Consider the following 25220-nt stretch of genomic DNA (forward strand, 5'->3'; position numbering starts at 1 on the left):
GAGAGTACATGTATAGATTTAAGCAGAAACGTAAGCATTATTGACACTAATTTGTGCAATTTATCCTTACATAACCTTTAATATATATGTACACCATTCATTTATTTAATTGTAAATGAATACAAGTTATAACACTATTATTAAAGATGCAATCAAGCAACACCGGAAATGATATGGCAAGGCATATGAAATAAAAAATATAAGAAGTTGACAGAAATACGTTGACTTTCAGAAAATATAGGCTATGCACTTTTCCCTGTAATACTGTGTACAGAGAAAAAAGTTAAAGATTATACTAAAACTACAAGATTCAAAAAACTTCAAGTTAGATACCTTATAATACCAATAAGAATGCAATGATATGCACAAAACTGAAATCACAAATATATTTTGATCAGAGCAAGCATCACTTTGTCAAAATGGCATTTTTGTAAAATATAATGGTCACTTGTATCATGAAAGAATATTTCATTAATACCTTTGCATAAATCCTTATGGGAAAAAATCTCAGCCAACACAGAAAACACAGCTAACAATAAGGGTTGGAAATTCAAACAAATTCAACAGCACATAAGGGCGGATTATCACTAAATAAATAATTGAACTTAAGATTTTTTTAAAGGAAAAGAAACAAAAACATATAGGCATATAACTTCAATAGATCATCAGTTAAGAAAAACATTTTGGAATTGAATGTACAATGTGATTGACTGAAAATCGTGAGGCTTCAATGTGTTTGGTCTTTGATGGAATAAGGGATACATAAGAGGTTCTGTGAGGTCCTTCACTCATGCAGCTGTTTGTCGAGTCTGCTCAGGGCGTCTCCCACGATGTCTAGCTCATGTCTCAGCTCCTCCACCACACTGTTGATGCTGGGGGTGTCCTTCAGCACGTCGACGCTCTGCGTGTAGGGGTTATATCGCACCGTAAACGGCCGCTTGATTGTCTTCGCAAACTCCCTGAAAGGTTGAAAATTATTTTAGTCTGGGCCAATAGCATCAACTGTATATAGAATAGCCGGAGATGCATAGAAGGGTTTTCATAAAATAGGCATTTAAATTCATCCATGTATGAATTAGCAGAGGTTACAAAGCTAACAATGAATATAACAATAATTTTCTGTTCTTTATTTCCCACATACCTCATCTTGACTTTGGCTTCCTCAAAGCTGTCTGACACAAAGTAGACATCCTGGAATGTGGTTATGATGCACTCCTGTTTGCATGTGACTTGTGGGTCAAAGGGCATGATTTGGGCATTTCCTGACAGAGCATGCTGAGGAATAAACCTTCAATTAATCAACTATATACTGAAATCAGAAAAAAACATGAGACATAAGTGTTAGTGGGTATGTGTGTGTGTGTGTGTGTGTGTGAATATGAGGCTTTACCTTTAGCTCACTGATGGAGGATAACAATCCTGCCCCATAGGCTCTAAGTTGGCCCTCCTGCTTACACAGCCCAAATTCCACAGTGAAGAAGTAGCACTGAAGAACAACATTTTGGTAAACATTAACTTTGTAGACTTGATATACTTGTAAGAATATATGTGCTTCTGGTACTGATAACTCAGGATTTGAGAACATACATGCTGTATTCAGTATATAGGCTCATATGATTTAATTGTTTCAACCATTAGTTTCTTTTTTTGTTTTTCTTTGAGCAATTTATAATCTGATAAATTATCTACAATAAAAATACAATAATATCAAAAGGTTATTACTCACAGTGGCAAGTTTTTGAACTTCATCATCAGATGCTCCCAGTGAGGCCAGTCCGATCTCCTGGCTGAACTGGGCAAAGCTTGGCTCAGCCAATAGCGGCACATGACCCAACAATTCATGACAGGTGTCTCTGAAATGCAGATTAGTACAGCGCATCTGAGTCAGAACACACATAATCACAACTCCTTTCAGGGGGCTTCATATTCTCCTTCCAAAAAGCATGAACTTGATTTAAAATTTCTGTTGCATTGTTGCTGTATATTGCATGCTTTTTCATGTTTTAATAATCTTCTGTGTAACCTCTAGTAGTTTACTTGCCTGTACTCAATTTGGCATTGATTCTGATTTACCATCTTAAGTAATGTTTGCCCTGCATCAAAGTGTCTCCTTATTGAAAGGTCAATAGTTACACATTTACCCATGTGGGGTGGGTTTCCCGAAATGTTCGTAGCGCTAAGTACTTCGTAACCTCGTATGAAACGTATGAGGTTAAGAAGTACTTAGCGCTACGAACGTTTCGGGAAACCCCCTGGTGGCTAATAAAAGAGGCTGAAATACTCACGGTTCAGGTGTATAGAGCGGGTCTGAGCTGTGTCGCACATACTGTGTGCAGTGGAACACACGGAAGGCCAGACCTGCCAGAAAGTCTCTGGGGGAAAGGTATCCTGCTACGGGTCTAATGGTGAATCCTGTAAGCTCTGCAAATACAAACGGACAACCCCAACTATAGATGTCCTGGACAGGGGTTTTACATAGTCCTCAACCAAAACATAGTCTAAACTACATCTACACACAGATCCCCCTCCACACACACACACACACACACACACAAAGACAAGATAAAGTGCACTCAGAATGGGGCACCTCGTAGGAAGCGTGAGACGTCCTCCAGCTGGGGGATGTTGTCCTCACGACACTCGCAACACTTGGTGAGCAGTGGCAGGTTCTTCAGGTACTCGCGGCAGGCGTGCGTGGGATAGAGACAGTTAAGTTCACGGAACACAACGCCCCAGGTCTTCACCTCCTCCTCAGTGAACTCGATGCGCGGGATAGCGTCTCCACTAGGAACAATGCCAAAAGTTTTTATTATGAAGCATGCCATTTTTTTTCATTACATAGATTAAATCTTTGTGGGAACCTGACAATACAATATACACAATATATACATTCTAGACAATAACAGAATATTATTGAACAAGTCACTCACTGTTTGTAACTCATTGCCAAATCTGCGAAATACTTCCTACGTTTGCGGTAGACATTATCCTTAAAGCCCTGTAGAACATCAAAGCACATGTGGAGAGAAGTGAAGGACAGCAACAAAAGACACCAAACTGCAAAATACATACTGTGTTTGCTCTTTGGGGGCCCTGGCTTTATGGTGCAGGCAATAAAACAATGTTTACCGGGTGATCTGCGTCCAGGTCTGACCCATACATCAGCACACGATTTGCACATTTATCCAAATCAGAGATCTTCTTGGGAAACCAGGGTATGTCATCAAGTTCTACAGAAAAAAAGAGCCTATTTGAAGTCTTTCCATGAAAGCTAAATCTATGTATTTTTTCTGTCTGTCGTGTCTGTCTGTCTAGTCTGAGACATACCGTTTTCCTCCGGTAGGCGGTTATCCATTTCGATTATGTTAACGTGCTTTCGCAACAGATGTATGATCTCGTTAAGCTGTTCGTGATTACTGTCGCAGTCTACAAAAATCTCGATCTCCGAGTTCCGCCTTCGAGATTTTCTGGATTCGATGTGAACAAGATTGACGTCGTTATCCTTTTACGTGAATATATTTCATGGAAAAGAAACGAATTAAGACAAACAATCAATCATGTTAGGTAGTTGAATTATTATTAATATAAATTAGGTAATTACAATAGGCCTATAAAAATAACAACAATATTATAATAACGTAGCAATAATGATTACAATAAATAATCACAATAGTTTGGAAAAATATAATGAAGCACAAAACTAATTTTATATACATTGGTGTTAGTTAATTTTCTCTCTTTTAAGTTCATCAAATATCACAACTGGAAGTAATAATACCAGCAAAAGTTAATTACTTGGAATAGTTTTAGTGCTTTGACGAGTCCCCCGACTTCATTTTTTAGAGAGAATACGATAGCTGCGCGACTTTTCTCTGAAGATGCGATCTTGTTATCTTTTTTCTCAAGGATCTTAGGAAATGCAGATTTGTTCATCTGTAAAAACACAAAAACATATTAATCAAATAAATGTTGCAATTTACTGATTACTCTGAAAATGTATGTTTTTGTGATCTAACAGTCATACTCTCGGCATCAAGTGAAGCAGTCAAAGTAATGTATTTTTAATCTCTTCCACATTTTAACTTTTATTCGTACAGATCGGTGAGAATTAAGCCAAAATTAGCTTAGCACATAACACTTAAGAGTGCACTTAAGCAATTCGTTGTGTGGTTTGTTCCTTCATTTCGGGTAGAATGAAATACACGAGATCCAAGCATCCAACCGTAAAACTAAATCGAACAACCAGACTGTCTTTATCTTATTTTAAAATACTCACAGCAATCGCTCGTTGCCTGCGTCAGTTCAGTACCACGAACAGCACCAGTTATCAGCGCAACATACGCAGGTATCAAAGCCAGGCAATGGCTACAGATCTGGAGCAGTTTTTTACAAGTCATTGTAAATACTATACTAAGACATAACTTCTAATAGGTTATTCGTTTAAGTTTAAGTTCAGACGTTTCCAAAATAGTTATTTTAGCGCAATTTTTCTTCTTTCACTAAAGTCAGGTTTTCTTACAAAATGATATTTAAACCATTGCTTCAAATAAAACTTTCTCGCATACAAACCATTTTTATTTGCGCGAATACGGGGGAAATTAGCAGCCGCTGCCCGTGTCTTCCTCCCAAAAAGACTCCTGACAGCATTCGTGCAGTTAGAACGACTCAGGGTCGGTCTGGCAGGTCAAAGCGCTGCGATACACTGTCTTGGTTCAGCAAAGACTCTCATAGAAGCTTCTGGCCAATCCCATTTAGATAACGAGGAAGCCTATTATTAGCACAGTCTTACCTTAATCTAACACGGGATTACACTGCAATTAATCGCTGTTATACGCGCATTTTTCTTAAGTAAATTTAATTATATGTCCCATCATAGTTCCTGGTAGTTGCAAAGCATTCATTATTAGGTGAAATATAGTACATTTACAGGACACGAAATAAAATAGTTCAGGTAACCCGTCGTCTCTTATTTAAAGTTTCTTTTCTGACGTCCCGCTAAACCGTTTTAATGTTACACGCGAATTTCAAATTCTACAACGTGCTACTCAGTCCATCGTTGTCTGCAAACACATCTTGGACGATGGCTTAAACCGTCATCCGATTATTCTGTCCTGAGATAAATATTTAGATGAATATCTTCTGTGCCATCAACGTTTACTAAAGGAACGTTGCGTTATAGACCTTCTTAAAGCCTGACGCACGTATTTTCGTGCCACTATCTCGGCTTAACTACTTTATTCTCAGTGGCGAACATGCTTGACGCGTGCTTTAACCGACTAAAGAAAACTAGAGAGTTGTTTCTTGAATTAGCCTATTTCCAAAAATCAACAATTCATTTGAAAAAAAAATCAGTATCAATATCATGAACACATAAGCTGCAGCGTCTTACCTCATTATTAAGTTGCTTTTCTTCGAAAGATAGCCCAATATTCATCGAGTCAAACGATCTTCCTCTGCGCGGTCCCTCACTTTTGCTCGAGTACATTCTGAGTTCGCTAAGCCTAGTATTTATTTGCCTGTAATCTGGAACCTCTGTTAGTTTACCTGAGATGGGATAGTATAATGAGGCAGTGCGCTTTAGTATTTATGAAAGCCCGCGTGGGGGAGGGGGCGTGCAGGTACTCAGATAGACAGGTAGTCTGATAAGCTTTACTAGGACAGCAAATGGAAAGCTTAGCTCACGTCATGGGGACATTCACGAGAGACGTATTTTTTCACAAAAAATGGGAGGCATGCAAATCGACACTGGGGTCAGGAGTCACACTAGAAACTGAAAAGCAAAGCTCCGATCAAATACTGTTAAAAACATAATAGGCTATAAGAATAAGTGTAATCTGAAAGATTGATTGAATTTAGTGCTACAACACAAATCTACATAGAGCAACGAGGATTAGAAGTGCACCTTTGTGTTAAAACACATTGTTGACATAAATTGTGAGGCCCATATGGGATGTTTATGAATATTTGGGGGGAATGGGATGGCACTTCTACCTACAGCACTGGTACTCTTCCTAACGACCTCAACAATCGTTCAACTTCCTCCATAATACATAATTCGAAGCTTTTTGTTTTATTGTTTTCATCTGACCATGTAGGAAGCAAAGTTTTTTTGTTCGTTTGGCCAGTAAAAGTGTTTTGATCATTTACTGGCCATTTTCAGGAAAAAGCTTCAGTGCTAATTTCCTGCTACAGAAATAGTAAATGCAACTCAAATTGTATTGGTATAATCAGTAGGCTTGCACTGAGTACTGCTAATGGACAGTCAATAGGCTTGGGAAAAGCATACTATGATAATTGAATTGACTTTATTCACAGTTCATAGCTATTGATATTCTGTAATATAAACAGTGCAGTGAGACAGACAGAAACAATGTTTCAGTGTCAGACAGTGTTTTATAAATATAAGACAATATTATGGATACAGTCCAAGTAACCAGCTAATTATTACAAGAAATAAATATTTGAGATATTTGGAGAAGGGGAGGGGGGTCTCAGTATTAGTCCCCTCCCTCTTCTAGGAGGGGACTGTAAATAAAAAATATTAAATAATAAAAAGAAAAGTTTATAGGGAATCCACACTGATTCATTTGACATATTCAACTGGTGAAAACATTTATGCATACAGTGTTCCTTTCTTACAAATATTTTAACATGTTAACAATAAGAATCTTCATCTGTGATCTTCAGTTTGACATTTAATTTAAATAATACCACATGAGAAATCCGTTGGGCCATATCACATCCTGTTTTTGTTTCTATGATGTAAGAAGATTAGATAGTGTGAAAAAATCCTATATTATGCTATCCACCCTCTGTAAGCAGTGTGTGTGTGTGTGTGTGTGTGTGTGTGTCTTCTCTTGGTCTAGTGGCTGGCCATAATAAGCTCTTTGGTCTTCTGGGGGTTAAAGGTCAGGTTATTGTTGGTACATCGCATTGTCAGGTGTAGAACCTCATCTCTTTAGGCTTTATCATCATTTATGTGGTATCATCTGCAAATGTGATTTAGAGAGTTCAACCCATAACAAAGTGTGCAGTCATAAGTGAAAACACAGTGGAGTGTAGGTCCAAGCACATGTGGCACAATGGTGTTCAGTGCATTGGATAAGGAGGCGTGGCTTCAAGACTAACAGGCTGTGGTTCCAGGGTTCAATTACAGAAAGAGCTGCTCATACTCAAGCTGGTCAGCTTGGAAATCAGCTTTGAAGGGATGAAGGATTTAAAGTCAGAGCTGAAATTGATCGATAGCATCCTAATGTAGGAGTTACTATTGCATGGGGGGGGGGGGGGGGGTCAATGTGATTTCAGGGAACCTAATGTTTGGACAAGTGACAGGGTCAATATGTCTGTGAAAAACCCAGCCAGCTGTTCAGCACAGACTCTAAACATGGAGAGTGTGAGCGGTAGATCATAGGGTTGGAGCTCAGCTTTGATGAGAAGTTCTGTGTTACTGTGGTCAAAGCAAGTGTAGGGAGGGGTCAGTGATTGAATGTGAAGTACTGCTTGGTTTGTAGCATTAGTAGAGTTTGAATACCATGCCACGTGCACTTAGGGTCAGAATTACTGAAGTTGTCCTTAATCTTTAGTTTGTTCTCATAATTCCCCTTCTCAGGCTGACCCTGGAGAAAGACCTTCTTGTTCATCCAAATCTTTTGATTAGGGAATGTTTTAATACTCTTTACAACAGTGATTCTGTTGACACACATGATCATGTAGGATAGAACAGAGTTGCTGTAGGTGCTTTAAAAGCAAATTTCAGCTCTGACTTTAAATCGTTCATCCCTTCAAAGCTGATTTCCAAGTTGACCAGCTAGAGTATGAGCTGGTCTCTGTGTTCAAAGTAGAACTCCAGTGAAAAGTCTGCTCCATCTAGCCACACACAGTCTTTACTGAAACTGAAGTCTTCATAGCTTTGATGATGAAGGCTTGATGATACTTTTGGGGATTAGAAGTAGATTTAGTCTGAGGGAAAGGACATGGCCCTGAACACTTCAGTAATGTTATTGTAAACAAGATCCAAGGTATCGTCTCCTTTTGTGGGTTACGTTCTGATGGTACAGTCCTTACAGTCTGGTATTCAGCTCCTGTGACTAGATAGCAGACTTACGGTGGACAGAATGGGAGAGACAGTAAGGAGCACGCTCTTCTAAATAGGAAAGGATTCTTATGTTGCCGCTGAAATGTTTTATCCTAGAAATACTCCAGTGGCAACACAAGAGTTGCTTAGAAAGAAGCTTGGCATTGTATGGACTGTATAATTGATTTCTGATTCACTGACACCCAAAATTTATGCAAGAGTTAATAAAAGTCCACAGCTAAATAATATATTGTAATAAGATGGTTCAACACACTTTTATGTTTCAATCCTGCCATGACATATTTTCACACTAGATGTAGTTTTAACATTTATCTATGTCCCCCCCAAACATCCAGCGTGACATTGTTAGGATATCCTGCTACTACTGTGCACGCTTATTAAGTTGGATTGGCTGTGGGTGGAAGTGTGTAAACTCAGAGATAATGAAACTCACCTGGCAAAAAGCAAACAAACTCACATCAACACGAGAGTGCAGCTGAGGGGCCTGGATGGGGAGGGCAAAGAGGATCAAAGCAGTATGCCCAGGGATCTGGAGAGAAGAGTGACGTAATTCTGTAATGGACCAGATAAACACCAGGACGCATCTATATGTGTCTTTAATAAGGGGGTTTGGTACGTCACTGTGGTGATTACAACAGAGCTGGGCTTTGGTATCTATTCTTAATGAGCAGAAACATGTTTTTTAAATCCTCACCAATTGCATGCTCTAGGTTTATAGAGCAGGTCATAGCTGCTTTGGTTGATGCTGATCACTGTTAGGCTAATTGCAACACAATGACAAGTGACTTCTAGTGAAGATATAACAAATGACTTTATCTTTAACTAGAAAATAGGAAAGTCCCCAAGACACTATAATTCTGTACATACTCAGGCATGACACCTTTGCTGCTGCTTCATTTTTAAAGTCTGTACAGAAGAGATAAAAAACAACTGGTTTTGTCTTCAGTTCATTCACACACAGTTTTGACCCAGTGTATAATTAATTTCAAATGCTAATAACAACACAGTTTTGCGAAAATTGAAACTACGTTGTTCATCAGGATGTAACGTTACACACAAGACTCTGAGTGTTTAGTTTTGAATGAGAGAGTTACACTGAGCATTTGTTCAACATTCAGGATTGCTTACTTCAACAGATAATGCAACATGACTTGGGCTGATGTACTGTAAGTTGAATAGTTGAATAGAAACCATAAATTATTAATCTTGTTCAAACATACCCACATAAAAAGAACATCTAGACACAAAGCATGAATATGTGAATCATGTAAATATTTAAATAGCAATTCCACACAATATTGAATGCAATAATAAAAGCTCTGTGACATTTAGTTAAATTTGTAATTTAATTATTCACAGTGTAGTGCTGTCTGTGCACTCTAATGTGATCCAAATGGTTCAGTGGACTGAACATTTCACTCTTCTTGTGTGGACTATAAGACAGTATTTGAGTCCTTGGCTCAGTGTATTCTCATTTATTACTAGGGTACATGGTAAAAATAATTTAACATAATAAAATGTGGATGTCCTGACAAAAAAACCTAGTCAGTGACATTTGGAATGTTTGAAATGTCACAAAAAAGCACAAACACTTGGATCCTGCGTTTTGGAGTTGAGCTTAACACAGTGCCTGAACATCTTAAATATATAGATATTTAATATCTATATTGCACAGTGCCTGAACAATACAAATATACAGATGAATCATGTACATAATGTATGTAGTATGTGGAATATAATTTCAGCAAGACTATAATGTTTTATGAGCCGATAGAGCATTAGCTCAGTTGTATTTCTCTCTCTGACTGCACAAAGGCAGCTGAGCGGTAATTAAAGGCAGGCCAGGCTGGCATTATGCAGGCTCTGGCCCATTGTGCGGCTCTCTCTCAAGAGGCTCTCGGCTGATATGGAGAAACAGCAGCATTTGCTGTGAGCTCAGCAGTACCCACTCATCTCATTAGAGACTCACCTCATTACAGGCAGCACACGGGGTGGACAAGCAGGGACACGTGAGATCTGGGGAACTCACTGAAACCTGCAGTGAAAAGTGCCAGAATTTGCTCTGTGTGACCATGGGTGAATGTGACCATGATTGAATGTGACGGACTTGATCAAACCAGAGCTTGACAGCAGGGCAAAATGGCCTTGACTAAAAGTAGTCTATACTTGAGTCTTACTCTTCACTTAAAATGCATTACAGAAACCACATTCAGTCTTTGGAGTTCACATGTGTATATGCATATTTATAGGGGAAAATGAAACAAAGGTCACCAAACACACAGACCTCTAAGTAATTTGCCCAATTTTAGTTCTCTTATTTCAGAGGATTTATACATGTGCAAGCCAACACATGCATGCTCACACATGTACAACTGCAGTGATCGGCTTGGTAATAGAGTTGTAGGTCATAAACTACACCATGGTTCTATATTTCAGAAGGATATAGATGTCTGCAATACTGGATATTTTACTATGTGTTTAATTTACAGATATCTGTTGGCAAGATGTTTATAACTACCACAGATGCTTTAACATAGATGTTTTGATACTCACATATGTATATTATATCTTCATTTTCTAGATCTTGTTCATTTCCTATATACACAAGTAAGCCATTTACCATACTCCAACAGCACACACACAAGGCAAACAGTGACATTTGCATTGACATTTGTTTCCTGGTATTGCAGTTTTCACACTAGTCTGAGTATGGCACAAATGTTATGCAAACACCATCAACAACAATGACCCTTACTCCATTCAAGTCAGGCCTTAAAAATCTCACCTTTATACATTGTAAAATGATTTGTCAGACTAGATTCATACTTGGACATGCAGTCTGTTCTAACTAATAGCCATTAAGATGACCACTGACACTTACCAAAACAAGGGAAGGTCTATTATTTTTCTATTAGTTGTATCAGTCAGCTATAGGGGAAAAAATGAATGAAAAGGGGAAAACAAACATGAAAAAGATGAATGATGCTGAGGACAAGCCTTCATTGGAGTCATCAAAGGTGCGATGGCGTCAGCAGTCTATTCTGGGCCAACAGGACTAGAGGGTTTACTGATGGTGGACGTAGAGAGGGAGAAGGGAAACTTCTATTGTGCTGCTGTTGACAGGAGATAGAGAAGCTCCGGCTACAGGAAATTACATAAAGGAACCCTGATTAGAGTGAGTTCGACAGACTTTAATGAGACAGGTGAGAGAGAGAACCAGTGTGAGGTAGTGGGTGAGTAATCAAGAGAGAGGTTAGAGGAACACTACGTGACACACAACATGTAAAGACTCCTTCACAGTTGCACACACCCACATTGTTCTCTCAGTAGTCCCACACTGTCAGTACTCATGTAATTTTAAAGGCTATATTGTTGTTTAAGACCTTTCTAGTATGGAATCATTTCCGTGCCAAAACTAGGGGGAGCAAAAACACAGGGTGACAAATATAAACATGCACGTGCACGTAGTTTTTCTACATTCATCGTGTTCCGCCATCTTCTGAAGACTGTACCATCAATCACAAAAGGCATTTCATCCCTGTACAGCTTCAAGAAGAGTATCAAAACCTTCCTGTTTAGATCTGCATTTAGTTAAGAAACTCTAATTGTAAATTATTTTATAACTCTATCACATTATTTTACTTAATTACATTCTATGTCTGTTCTAGTTATTTTAATAGTTTTGCCATCTTATTTACTTTATTACATTATTTTGTCTATTATTTTAACAATTTGTTATTTTATTACTTTATTTTATTATGTTTGTTTCCTTTTTATCTTTAATTTCTTTTATTGTTTTTTTTGCTCCCTTTTAATGTTTTGTTTTATTTATTCTGTAAAGCACTTTGAGTGTCATGTATGTATGAAAGGTGTTATACAAATAAAGATTACATTTACATTTACATTTACATCTGCGACATTTAGCAGATGCTCTTATTCAGAGCGACTTACAAAGTGCTTTGCTTCTGATCACAGAAAACATCCTAGGACCTAGGTAATAGTACGGATAGGCCAGAATTCAAGACTGAGTCAGACTACTACTACACTACAGGAGTCAATGTCATTACCAAGTGTTTTGCAAGTTAGACGTTTGCCAAGAAGCGCAAATAACCATAGACAGACATACAATTTAAGAACAACGGCAAGTGGTATCAGCTGAGTTAGTGCTCTGGTAAGAACTCAACAAACAGGTGAGTCTTCAGTCTACGCTTGAAGATAGCAATAGGCTCTGCAGTCCTAGCAGTTAATGGAAGATCGTTCCACCATCATGGAGCCAGGACGGAGAATAGTCTGGAGCATTGTCTTCCATGAGACTTTAAGCATGGAGTTTCAAGTCGAGCCAAGCTTGAGGTTCTGAGTGTTCGCTGTATGGATCGGAGGGAGGGGCCAGTCCATTTTTGGCTTTGTAAGCAAGCATCAAGGTTTTATATCTGATGCGTGCCGCTACTGGAAGCCAGTGAAGAGAGCGTAGCAAAGGAGTCACATGTGAGAACTTGGGTAGAATGACCAGTTGTGCTGCAGATTATTATTATGACTTAGCCTAACATGCTCCTGGTTACTTTTGATTAATTGATAACTCACAAACATACCACTCACACCACAGCAAGTACAACTACACATTCGCCCAAGCAGATTCAGGCCAGCTCTGATTGAAAATCATATGGACTAGATCACTCCTACACCTCAGATACACGCAGTACACCAAAATGAGCAGCATCATGTTTCCACTGTGGCTTTGCTAAAATTCAGCCTCACTGCACAGCCTCTCAGCTCGTCCTCCTACATGCAGCATTTCCATAATAATCGAGCCGTTTGCTGATCTGCATATCAATCCAAACCATTAATTAAAAAGCTGTTATATTCTTACTGACGTAATGCACTAAGAGGGAAGTGCGCAGATCTTGCGTACGATGGGTTCCTGTGGGAGGGGGGTTAAACCATGTTAAAATTTCCATTTCTATTTGCATTTTGCTTTGTAATTGGATGTTATGCAGAACAGGTTGTGTCCTGAGTAATAAAAAACTGCTACTTATATTTTAAACTTCTCAGTGAAGCAGAATGCAACACAGAATGAGACAATCGTCAGTCAATCTCAAAATTATCTGTATTGTCTAAATTACTTAAATCATAGGTCAGTGATCAGAATGAGAAAATTATCACAGAATCTCAAAATTGTCAGTATTGTCTAAAATACTTACATTGGTCAGTGATCAGCTAAAACAGATTTTAATTTTTAATAGTATGTTAAATTCCGTTCAATAAAATGTTATCTCAGTGAATAGGCATCTTCCCTGTTCCCTTTTTATGTAGAAAATAATGATAAAAAAGAGTACAAGTAGGTGTGTCCAAACTTTTAATAAGGTTGTAAATGCAGATATGCACTTTTATACAATTGGCACCATTATGTATTGGTCTGCTCTGCACCACTCGACTGCAGAAGCTCTCTCAAACTTACAGAAAGAATTCAGTACTGTTCAGGACAATTTCAGCTCTTAGTGATCAGAAAACAAATGGTATGTTGTTCTCCACCCATTTATCAGTGATTTTTTAAAATAATTGTACATATACACAGGATAAGATGGAAAACATTCTATGCCTTCACATAGTGCCCTGATTACTCTCTTCATTCCACCAACAACATCACCAGATCTTCTAAGAGGTCATTGGGTCATTGCACCTCCCTTGGTGCAGAAGGCTCAGCTGTGAGGTCTGGTGTCTCAGCCTCGCCTCTCTCCATGCTCACTTTTAATCCAAACAATAAAGAAACACAAACACCCATAAAACCCATGACGACCTTCCCAGTGACTAAGGTGGTGTAAAGTTAAAGCAGGGATTTATTTTAGAAACATGTCCTGCTTTACTCAACGGGCAAGAAACTAGCTGAAGCAACCTTTTTGCCAATTATAGACTACATTACATAGAGCACATTCTTTGGATTAGATTTCTTATTCAGTATTAAGATTCACAACAAATGGGGGTCATTCAGGTCATCAGTGTAAAGACTCCTGAGCACAGATAGGCCACAATGTTGGGGAAGGGTATGCCCAAAAACTGTATAAAAGCAAGTTTCCACTGAAGATAGTGTAACCCACCTAAATCTTCCTGGAAAAGGAAGGGTAAATTTATGGTTAGGGCCTTCTACCATCCTATGATCGAGACATTTTATTGTGCCGTCAGTTGTTCTAGTCTACTGCGAATGAGCAGTAGAGAACAGTTCATGTCGAAGTTTATTTTTGTGTGATTATATAAAGAAATAACACTATGTAACACAAATTTTGTTCCCAGCTTTTTAATGTTATATTCCAATTGCTTATGTCTATAACAAATAAAAAATTGCTTACATTCATCATAAACTTCGCTTTTGTGACGACGGCAACTGAAATTATTAATTTTTATTATAGAAACAGACAATTTTGCATCTTCTCATTTATACAGTCAGACTAAGAACACTATAGGCATTGCACATTTACACAGATTACCAAAAACTGTTCAGAAGTGTGTGGTTTTCCGAGATTTACGACTATACTGCAAATCAGTTTCACGAATCAATCCCCAAATATAGTCGCCCATCATGTTCTCGTTATATTGTTCTTGGTAACGGTGTTCAAAGTTCATAATGTCCTGGTGGAAGTGCTTGCCTTGCTCCTCTGAATAACCCCCCATGTTCTCTTTGAACTTATCAAGATGAATATCAAGGATATGGATTTTGAGAGACATCCTGCAGCCCATTGCAACATAGTTCTTTATCAGAGTCTGAACCAGTTGTACATAGTTTTCATCTTTATGATTGCCTAGGAAGCCGCAAACCACTGCAACAAAACTGTTCCAAGCCGCTCTCTCCTTCCTATTCAGTTTCTTGGGAAATTCACTGTACTCTATGATTTTCTTTGTGGTCCGACGAAGACACCAGCTTTGATCTTTGCTTCAGACAGCTTAGGGAAAAGATCTTGGAGGTAATTGAAAGCTCTCGACTCCTTATCTAGAGCCCTGACAAATAGTTTTATGAGCCCCAACTTGATGTGTAGTGGTAGCATCAGCACCTTGCATGGGTCCACCAGTGGCTCCCACTTTACATTGTTCTTCTCCACAGTGAACTCTGTCCGCTGAGGCCAGTCCCGCCTGTGGTAGTGCGCTTTAGTATACTGGCTGTAAAACCACCTTGGAGGCCCATCAGGATGACACCATTTGACACCAGCAGAGTACTTTTTTGCTTTTGTCTTTATAAAATGGCCACATACATAGCAAAATGCGTCTGCTGGATGTATGCAACCTCTTGATGCCATCTAAATTGACTAAGTTGCTGTGTACTGTAAGGAAAAAGGATGTCTCTCCAAACTCGATAAATTTTGTATTTAGTAGTTTTTTTATTAAGTAGTTTGTATGAACTACTTAATTTTCTTTGTGCAAAAAATAACTTTGTAAGTCTAGTCAACTTGACTTTAAGTCCAGTCAACTTAACTTTGTAAGTTGACTGGACTTACAAAGTTAAGTTGACTGGACTTGCAAAGTTATTTTTTGCACAAAGAAAATTAAGTAGTTCATACAAAGACTAGTTGTATTTGATCTACATAATAATCTGATGCAAAAAGTTGCCTTGATTTTTTTAAGTAGATAAAGCACAGTATTTTTATCAGTGTACAACTACAGACACACTAGAAAAAAAATCTTGTTTTTTATTTTATGTCACCGTTAACTACACGGGGTTGACGCGAACTTAATAGGCCTATCTATCTACCTATTTATCACAAGAGCTTGTGGCTCTGACGGTGTTCAACGCTGTAGCGAACGGCAGTAACTTTGTTTTACCGCAAAATATGAAAACGATTGAAACCATTAATAACCCAATTAAATCCACTGGGAAATGTACGATCTGGTAAATGTAGTGGTAAATGTACACTATTCTGCCTTGTCCCCGGTGTAGCACTAGGTCCTGGTTCTCGTCCCGCTTAGCAGTAAATGAATAACACGAATGAAGAACGTTCGTATGATTGAAACGCAATTTGGCCTCGATGGCTCTGGGCGGAAACTGCTGGCCACTGTGTCATTGAAATTGCCGATTTCGGAAGTGCTCTGTTTGCTTATTAAGTCGATATGATAATTAAAATATATACATATAATCTCCCGACCCCCCCCAACAAAAAACTCATCGGATCTACACGATTCACGTAGGTCACCCTTTTCAACTTCAAAACGGCGAATTTCGCCGAAAGGTGACAGATTTTCATGCCTGATATTTATTCTGTGCAGTATCAAAGTACAAGAGTGTACTAAGGATTCAGCAGAGCAAGATTGATCAAGATTGATCAAGACCGGTAGCAGAGTAACACACAATATATACATTTGAAAGTAGTGGTCCTTCCTAAGCTCCTCCTGTAATGGTGCAGTTGTATAGTAACGAAGTAGAACTACTTCACTACTGTACTTAAGTACTAAAATGCTGTATCTGTACTTTTACTGGAATATAATTTTTTTCTCCTACTTCCACTTTTTCTTCACTACATATTTTCCGTCAGTTTAATACTTTTACTCCGATACATTTTTTACGTGGTGTATAGTTACTCGTTACAATTATAAACATGTTACCTGGCGCTGCTGCCTTCACTGAACACTTGAGCTTCGTAGTCTATGTTCACGTGAATTGTTACCGGGGCGGTAAAAATGGACACAAATTAAGTAATTAAGTATTATAACGCGATCGATCGATCGCCAGTGGTTGGCGCCAGAGCGAACTAGTAACTCATTGAATCACATGTGGATCAGAGGTAAATAAACTCGATTTTTTTTCAGCGTGAGATATCGGAAGTGTGGCGTGAGAGCGTGTGAACACGGTCAGGTGCGTGTGTCTCACGCTCAATGCGTGAGAGTTGGCAACCCTGATATTGGCCTTCAAAAATTCACCTTCGAACTTGAAGAAATACATCAATGTAAGTTATAAATATAACACACAGAAGACACACCAGCTTTAGCTGTCAGTAAGCGCTAGTTAGGTTAGATATCTTAACTAACCTAATTATGTTCATGACGTGCTGCAGCATTCACTTAACATTAGCTGGCAATCATAAAGGCGATGTAACGCTGAGTTGTGTTTTTAGCAACAAGCCGTGTCTCTTTTCATGATGACTAATCATGTGCTCATTTTTATAGTGTAGTGTTTTTATAGGGCAAGGGCATTTATTGAGGGTAAACGCAGATCAGTAAGCTCACCATTAGAATCCGACGGACGGATTTTACGTCCAAAATACACCTCGTTTTTCAGCTAAATTAAGGCGAACTTTGTACTTCTGCGTCAAAACTACGACGTAGCGGGACATAGGTTATCTGTTTTTTGTGTACGAAGTGTTAAGCCCAGTTTTTTAAGTTGCTACTTGTTTGTACATACAGAAAACTTTGGTCTTTGACATCTTTGATTTGTAAGTGATATATAAAAATAATTGATAATCAAACTGACTGCTTTCTTTAATTAATTTAAAACACAAAACTTTTTACTTTCAGTACTTGAGTAATAAATTCTAGAATAAACTTCTTGCAATACTTAAGTACAAAAAATACCGAATACTTCATAAAAAACTTAAGTAGAAGTACAGAACACTTCAACTTCTACTCAAGTAAATTTTTTGATAGAGTAACTTTACTCAAGTATGGGTCTCTAATACTTTATACAACACTGGTAATGGGTGTGGGGTGTAATGTGGATACTGTCGTTATCAGAATCTGAATAGATATTGAATTCCCCATTGTCTGTGATGGCTGTTGCCCACTTACTATGCAATCCCAATCAATTAGATCATGTCTCTCCGTCTCTCAGGAAGGGCTATAGTGGCCCTATAGTTAAACAGCTACCTACAATTCTGTACAGTCCCAGAAAGTTCTAGATAATTCTGGACAGTTCTAGAAACTTCTTGATAGTTCTCACAATTCCAGAAGCTTCTTAAGTATCTTGAAATATGGTGAATATCCTTAAAATAGATCCATTTCAAAATATCATTGTGCTGACCACAAAAGCAAAGTTTACAGGGAATCAGTGGCGTGCACACATAGACATCAGGTGGTGCTAAAGCACCACCAACTCTGCCCTTTATCAACGAAAGTGCCCTTTTGAAACTTCGTTTTTTAAAAATTATTATTATTATTATCATTTTACTGAGGTCGGTTTGAAATGATCTTTTGAAACTCTGAGCGATTAAAAACAATGCCCTGAAATGAGCCACCACCTCGCACACACCCGACCTCTCTCTTCCTTTAACACCAGATGCGCTGCAGCAGCAGTTCAGTTCAGCGAGTGGAAGGAAGCGTCTTCAGCACAGCACACACGGTCACAGATAGACTTCTTCTCCCGTGCCCCACCAGCCAGGTCACAAACACATCAAGTAAAATCGTACCGTTTGCCCTCTAAGCCCAACATGAACTCATTTTGTTGTGCAGTAAAATGCCTCATACGGCACCAAACTACTAAGCATTTTTAGCCGACTGGTCACCTGATAAACTAGTCGCTCTAGCCAGGGCCGGAGTGGGACACTTTTTCAGCCCGGGAGTTTCATGCCCAAATCCGGCCCAAAATTATTTTCCCCTCCCAATCGGCCCAAACTAGAGATTGACATGAGCCGGCCCATCGGGAATCCTCCCGAATCTCCCAATTAGCCACTCCGGCACCGGCTCTAGCCCAAATCAACGATAGATAACGTGAGGACCTCATACAAATAATTAAGGTAGAGTTTGCAAATCTATGTATTAAGCTGAAAGTTTTCTGTTGTATAGGTTTTGTTAGGCAACATAAATTAACACATTCGTTTGTGAAAGAAGAAACGGGAAGTTACCCATTACCTGTGAAAAATGCCCATCTGCATTCATGTAATGAAAACACACTTAATTGTAGGCCTATATTGATTTACTAATTGCAAAATATATGCAACAAGGCCTGCAGACAGTGGAGGGTAAACAGAAGTTAACTGAAGGACATGACTGTATATTGGATGTGAATTATATTAGTTGGCTGCGTGACTTTTTTCCATTGAAAACTCACGTTTAGAGAATGTGACAAATAAAAGTCCCCCCGAGCACTTGCCCCCCAAAATGTCTATGCACGCCACTGCAGGAAATAATAACTTTTTTCTATTCATTTAGGGTACAAACAATCAGGAAAACACACTTAACAACTGGGAACACATTTTTTATTGTTACATGGTGTAATTTATGATAAAAGTTACCTAAAGTCAGGATGTATTGTTCAGGATTATCGTGATCACGAACGAAAAAAATACCTTTTTGTTGTGATACATACTGACATATGAACAGCCAGTTAATTTTTTTTTGCATGTTTGACTAACATTTGACATGATTCTGTTCAATTATATGGATTGCCCAGAATTATTTTATATATTAAGAATTATATAATAAATTATATTTATTACCAGAATTATATAGTAAATTGTATATAGTATGTCAAACAATTCCATTTTGTATTATAAAATCCAGTCAGACTGGAGTTTTCATTTTTCTTTTTCAGTAAATTGATGAGCTTTTGTTGTGCTGAATGTTGGACTGCTAATTCAATGCTAGTGCCTTTTAGCTTTTGACCTTGTGAGAAAATCTGAACTGAATTCTAATGTATTTTTTCCCACTAGGTTTTTCAACCAGTTGACAAGTTCTTCCTGTTCACAAATCATTGGGACTGATGCAAAAAGATTTGGCCCAGATTTAGACCACATCAGTTAACAGTAAGTCGCATTATTAACACCTGGGCCAGCTTCCTTTATACTGTATTGGGAGCTGTGGCTATATGGCTAGATGTGGACACTGTGAAAGCTCACCTCCCAGATGTGTTTCAGGACTACGCTGACACTCAAATAATTTTAGATTGCACAGAACTGCAGTCAAACCCCAAATTCCCTTCTCCATTTATAAATCACACTGTACATTCAAAGGGTTGATTGGAATAGCCCCTCATGGCACAGTGACCTTTGTGTCTTCTCTTTACCAAGGTGCCATCAGTGATAGAGATCTTAAAACAGTCTGGCATTGTGGCCCTACTCGACCCATCAATGGCCACCATGGTGGACAAGGGTTTGCTTTTCGAAGACTGCATTCCATGCAAAGTCCACATATCAATGTTTCTGTCAGAGTTCAACTGTCTAGGTCAGAGATCAGAAAGACTGAGAGTCCATGTTGAGTGTGTGATTCGCACAGTCAAAGAACATAAAATATTCCCCTTTAAATCACAGGGATCATAAACCAACTTTTAAATCTCAATCCAGAATTAGACAAATTATGTAATGTTCTTATCTGATCTTACCTGTGATTTTTTTTTTCTTTTTTTCTCTAGCCTTAAAATGATCCCTTTAGGTCATGCTGGTCTGTAGATATAGGCTGCAATATTAAGGTACAGTGTGATTTGACTAATTGTATAAAATTCTTTCACTTTTATATGTTAAAATTAACACAATGTTAAAATAGTTAAAAATTGTTAAAATTAACACAATACAACACAATATGTATTTTTTAGACTTTTACTGTATATTTAAAAATGACATGAATACAATAGTAATACAATTGACAGAATAAAATGAAAAAAATTTAATTGTTCATGAATTCATGTCTTCATTATGATAGAGAGGTATTTTGGCATGCAAGTGTTGCATCTCTTTTTCATCCCTTCTAATACAGTGCTATCTCTGTATATACACTGCAAATATGTCATCATGGGCATAGATAACAAAATCACACCATTGCATACCAGTGTAGGTTTGTTACAATACTAAGAATTACAACTTCGATACGATACTTTAAAAAATATTGAAATTCGATACCATTTTCGATACCAAAGTCAGATACTATGCTCATTTCCATTTTAAAGCCTTTCTATTATTTTTTTATAAACAAAAAAATTAATATTGTATTTTGTTTCACAAACGTCAAATAAATAAAAGGTGTAGTCCCTACCACATTAAAACAGAAAAATAAATAATTGCACATTAATATAAATTAACATAAATAATAGTAGGGAACTCTGGAATTCACATTTAGAAGTCAAAAAAGGCTAGTGCAAAAAGTGTATTTTAAGTATAATTTAAACAACTTTAAGTAACTAAAACTTAAGTATTAGAGTAGAGGTCAGTATTCATAGATGATTGATCCATTGTAGTATGATCACTCTTTTTTTCTCCCTGTATGCTGTCGCACTTACGGCTCTTAAACCAATATGACAAACATTTGCTAGGATACCATATTCGGTCACATAATCTTGTATGCTGTAGTAATACTAGAAATGGGAATAATCACCAACCTCTTGGAATTCTTTGTACAAATTTGCATACTGGTCCTTCAGGTGTTTGGTCAGATTCGTTGTGTTAAGCTAGGTTTATACTTTCGCAAGTGACCATAGTGTGGTAATATAAAGAAACACACCTCAAAAACGGGAAGGAACATTTACCTAACAAATTTTAATGTTGGTTTGTGTTTCAGGTTTGAAAAATGCTGGAATTTAGGCTAAAGTACTTGAAAATGCTTGAAATTGTAACTTCATTACACAACAAATAGCTATTTGACTGAACAGTTCTCTTGTATTACGTTAACAAATATGAGCCTCTTGTAATTCCAGGACGAAACATGAGAACGTGAAGATGTTAAGATTGGGCGTTTTGAAAATAAACCACCATTAAATAATGTGATTAAAAAGCGAATTATTTCGAGTATATGTATAAATATTTAACTTAATTAAGTTTAATGTGCTGGGAAATATTGAAATGGACCTTGAAAGTGACGTACAAGTGCTTGAATTCCACCTTGTTTAGGTGTATGAACCCTGCAAACATGACTTTGTTCATTGCGCTGTGGCGCGCGAAGTTACAAAATTCGAGAGGTGCACGACCTCACGAATTGACAGCATGCGAGGCCACCGTGATTACATCATTTTCGCTGTGCGGACCCTCGCGCCACAGGCTGTAGCGCCCTTCGTTGAAATGTTCCGAAAGCACCGCTTCCAAACTGGCTTGTTCATGTCCTTCGGTTTTCCATCTGTATCTGCTTCGAAACCAAAGTATTTCCACAGAGCACTTCTGCTGCTTCCATATTTTATCCATATTATATTCCATATAATAATTCCATATTTCGCTTCATGCGTGTAGTTTTTCAACAAGCTGAGGACAGTCCGCAATATTACTTGTATTAGCAGCTATCCTATACATTTTCTTCTTATTCTGCAGAGAGGAGGCAAGCGCTGCACTGCTGTACGTGCACACTGCCCCCGTGTGGCAGTCATTGGAAATACTGCTCTTAAAAAAAAAAAAAACGTGCTCAGTCCTATAGCACCGATACTAAGCAAATTGGGTATTGTACCGTTTTTTTTAATGATGAAGTATCGCAATATTACTCTAGTATCGGTATACCGTGCAACCCTATACCAGTGATCAATAACTGGCCCTGGACTTGCCAATAATAACAATGGATCTCCTTCAATTTGTGTAGGTCTTGTGCCACTTTGAGGAATTTGCTGTCTACATAGCTTTGTGCATTTGTGCATATTTTAATTTCAACAAGCCCAAATGAAGGACGCTCAAGCGGGTCATATACAAGTCCATTAGGTGATGTACACAGCCAAGATGCAGCTGGATGGATCACTAGCCCACACTTGGTCAAGTTCACATTTTTGAGAACTGCATAGTCCTTTAAGGGCCCCATTTCCATTTCCAGTTCTCTCTTCATGTGTGCTGTTTGTCGTATTCCTCGGATTATCCTTTCTGCAGTACCTGGACATCTAATGTGGCTCACCTCTCTGAAATGTGCGTGCTCAGGTGTAGCACTTTGGCATCTTGGCATTTTGGCCTCAATGAGATGTGACTGTGACAAGGTCACAGAAGGTGAGCTAAGGTGTAGCTGTTCTTGGGGTGTTGGCACAAATGAATATTAGGGGGATTTAGATAATAATAATAATAATAATAATAATAATAATAATAATAATAATAATAATAATATTTATTTGTGTAGCACCTTTCATACATACATGCAACTCAAAGTGCTTTACAGTATAAATAAAAAGAAACATAAAAAGGACAAAAAGAAAATGTTAAGAAATTAAAGATAAAATATTAAAATAACATAATGTAAAAAAGTAAAGTAAATAAGATAAAAAAAAAAGTAAAGTAAATAAGATAATAATAATCGGGAAAACTATTAAGATAATTAGAACAGATTGTGCTCGGTGCCTGGTGCTCGACTCCCAGCTGAGGGTGAAATTCCCAATCACTCAGTTACCATGCCTGGTAACCACCAATGGTGCCACCTGTATACCCCTCCATGGAGTTTGACCGCCAAACCACTCGACTCTTGTCGAGTTAGATCCCCTGATCCTGAGAGTTCCCTATGAACTGCGTCTGGCGTCGCCTGTGTATACACGTACCAGGAGAGAAGTCACAACCTCTGCAATAAGTTTCTGCTGAGGAGAGAGACAAAGTTTAACTGGAAGTAAATATAAGAAGATAAAAATAAAATATTAAAATTAAAGATAAAAAGAAAACAAACAAAATAATTAAATAAAGTGACATTATAAAATAATAGAATAAAGTAAATAAGATTGAGAGTTTCTTAACTGAAAGCAGATCTAAACAGGAATGTTTTGAGACTGTTCCTGAAGAGCTCAGAGGCATTTCTCATCCCTGAGTAGTTTCAAGAAGAGAATTCCAGAGCTTTGGGCCATAGTGGCTAAAAGCACCCTCGCCAATCTTTAATCGGCTTTTAGGAATCACCAGTAGATTACTGTTTGAATTATTAAATTATAATTCAAACTGATTACCTGAGAGACCTGACTGGAACATATCTAACCATCATTTCACTGAGGTAAAGAGGGGCAAGACCATGAAGACATTTAAAAACCATGACTAGAACCTTAAAATCTATTTATAAAGCTGATGGGTAACCAGTGCAGTGAGAGGAGTGTAGGTGTATTATGATCCCTCTTTCTCCTGCGGGTCAGAACCCTTGCAGCCGCATTCTGAACTCTCTGTAGGTGCGAAATAGAGCTCTTTGGAAGAGCAGATAGAACAGCGTTACAATAATCTACCCTTGATGTGATAAATTCATGGACATGTTTTTCACTGTCAGCAGGAGAGAGCATATCTCGGACCTTAGCAATGTTTCGAAGGTGAAAATAAGCTGTCTTGCATGTAGTCATGATGTGTGATTTGAAGCTGAGCTCATTATCAAAGGTGACGCCCAGGTTCTTAACACATTGTCTGGCATTCAGATTCATTTGATTTAAATAAGTCTGGACATCATTCCTTTGTGAATCACTGCCAAGAATGATAACCTTCTAGTGCCACACTCTGGAATGGGGGTGCATCCTCATTTATGACAACACTGTCAGATGGAGGTGGTGGTTGTTGATAGGATAGCACACTGCCAACTTGTACCTTACCAAAGATGGAGTCCACAAGTATCTTGTCAGATGAGATGTTCATTGCGCAGATGATGGGAAGAGATTCTGCTTTCACTCCAGCGTAGACTGATCCAGAATTGAGAGTGGCGGGTATGGGAGTTCACCGCTGTAGCCCTTGAAAAATGTACTTCTGAAATAATAGTTTATAGCATTTATCTTTAGACACTGTAGTCTGTTTACAGCACAACTGATTGTGTATCACATGTGATCTGAAGTACAAAGAGGCTAAATGAAATGGAATTTGAAGAGAACAGGGTCTCCAGCAACAGCAATGATATAAGTAAGAGCAAGGGTAAAGGGTAGAACTTGTGTTGTACTAACTTTTGAACTTGTTCAACAGAGATTTGAACGTGACACTGAACAGAACTTGTCATTTTAACTAGTCCTACTCTCGGCTGGTGTGGCGTCTGTTTTCATAGATCTGTAGCAGTAAGCCCTAACTGTTATCTCATTAGTCTTATTTTTGCCTGATTCTTCCATCAGAAATACAACACGTTTTTTTCAAAAAGGCATTTCTAGTACCAGGATGGTTGGTATGTTACTAAATACAACAGTCACATCATTAGACTGCCACCTCAGGCTAGCTAGGTCAGCGACTTGCCTTCAAAATTGCAGAGGTAGGATGAAACGTAGAACTTGAAACCCCTTTTAAGCTTACTCTGTGGCGTTGTACTTGATACTCTGATGATACGCTGTACA

The 25220-nt window shown here is 38.1% G+C and overlaps 1 protein-coding gene across 4 annotated transcripts; it reads right to left on the bottom strand.

Moving 5' to 3' along the window:
- Positions 1 to 324: 324 nt before the first annotated feature.
- Positions 325 to 16759, bottom strand: tph1a (tryptophan hydroxylase 1 (tryptophan 5-monooxygenase) a). 4 transcript variants are annotated; one of them, XM_076990983.1, is made up of 12 exons: positions 16679 to 16759; positions 8529 to 8624; positions 3796 to 3933; positions 3328 to 3502; positions 3130 to 3230; positions 2931 to 2998; positions 2588 to 2784; positions 2286 to 2421; positions 1727 to 1853; positions 1391 to 1486; positions 1142 to 1275; positions 325 to 959 (listed from the first exon to the last, which is right to left on the bottom strand). In XM_076990983.1, the coding sequence occupies exons 3-12, from the start codon at positions 3931 to 3933 to the stop codon at positions 785 to 787; spliced, it is 1347 nt and encodes a 448-aa protein (XP_076847098.1). In that variant the 5' UTR covers positions 8529 to 8624; positions 16679 to 16759; the 3' UTR covers positions 325 to 784. The 4 variants fall into 4 exon arrangements, with proteins under 4 accessions (XP_076847098.1, XP_076847096.1, XP_076847097.1 ...); XM_076990981.1 differs by lacking the exons at positions 8529 to 8624; positions 16679 to 16759 and adding an exon at positions 5390 to 5535; XM_076990982.1 differs by lacking the exons at positions 8529 to 8624; positions 16679 to 16759 and adding an exon at positions 4570 to 5214.
- Between the last annotated feature and the right edge of the window lie 8461 nt (positions 16760 to 25220).

The sequence above is a fragment of the Brachyhypopomus gauderio genome, unplaced genomic scaffold, assembly GCF_052324685.1.
Source record: "Brachyhypopomus gauderio isolate BG-103 unplaced genomic scaffold, BGAUD_0.2 sc79, whole genome shotgun sequence".
In the NCBI taxonomy this organism is placed as follows: Eukaryota; Metazoa; Chordata; class Actinopteri; order Gymnotiformes; family Hypopomidae; genus Brachyhypopomus; species Brachyhypopomus gauderio.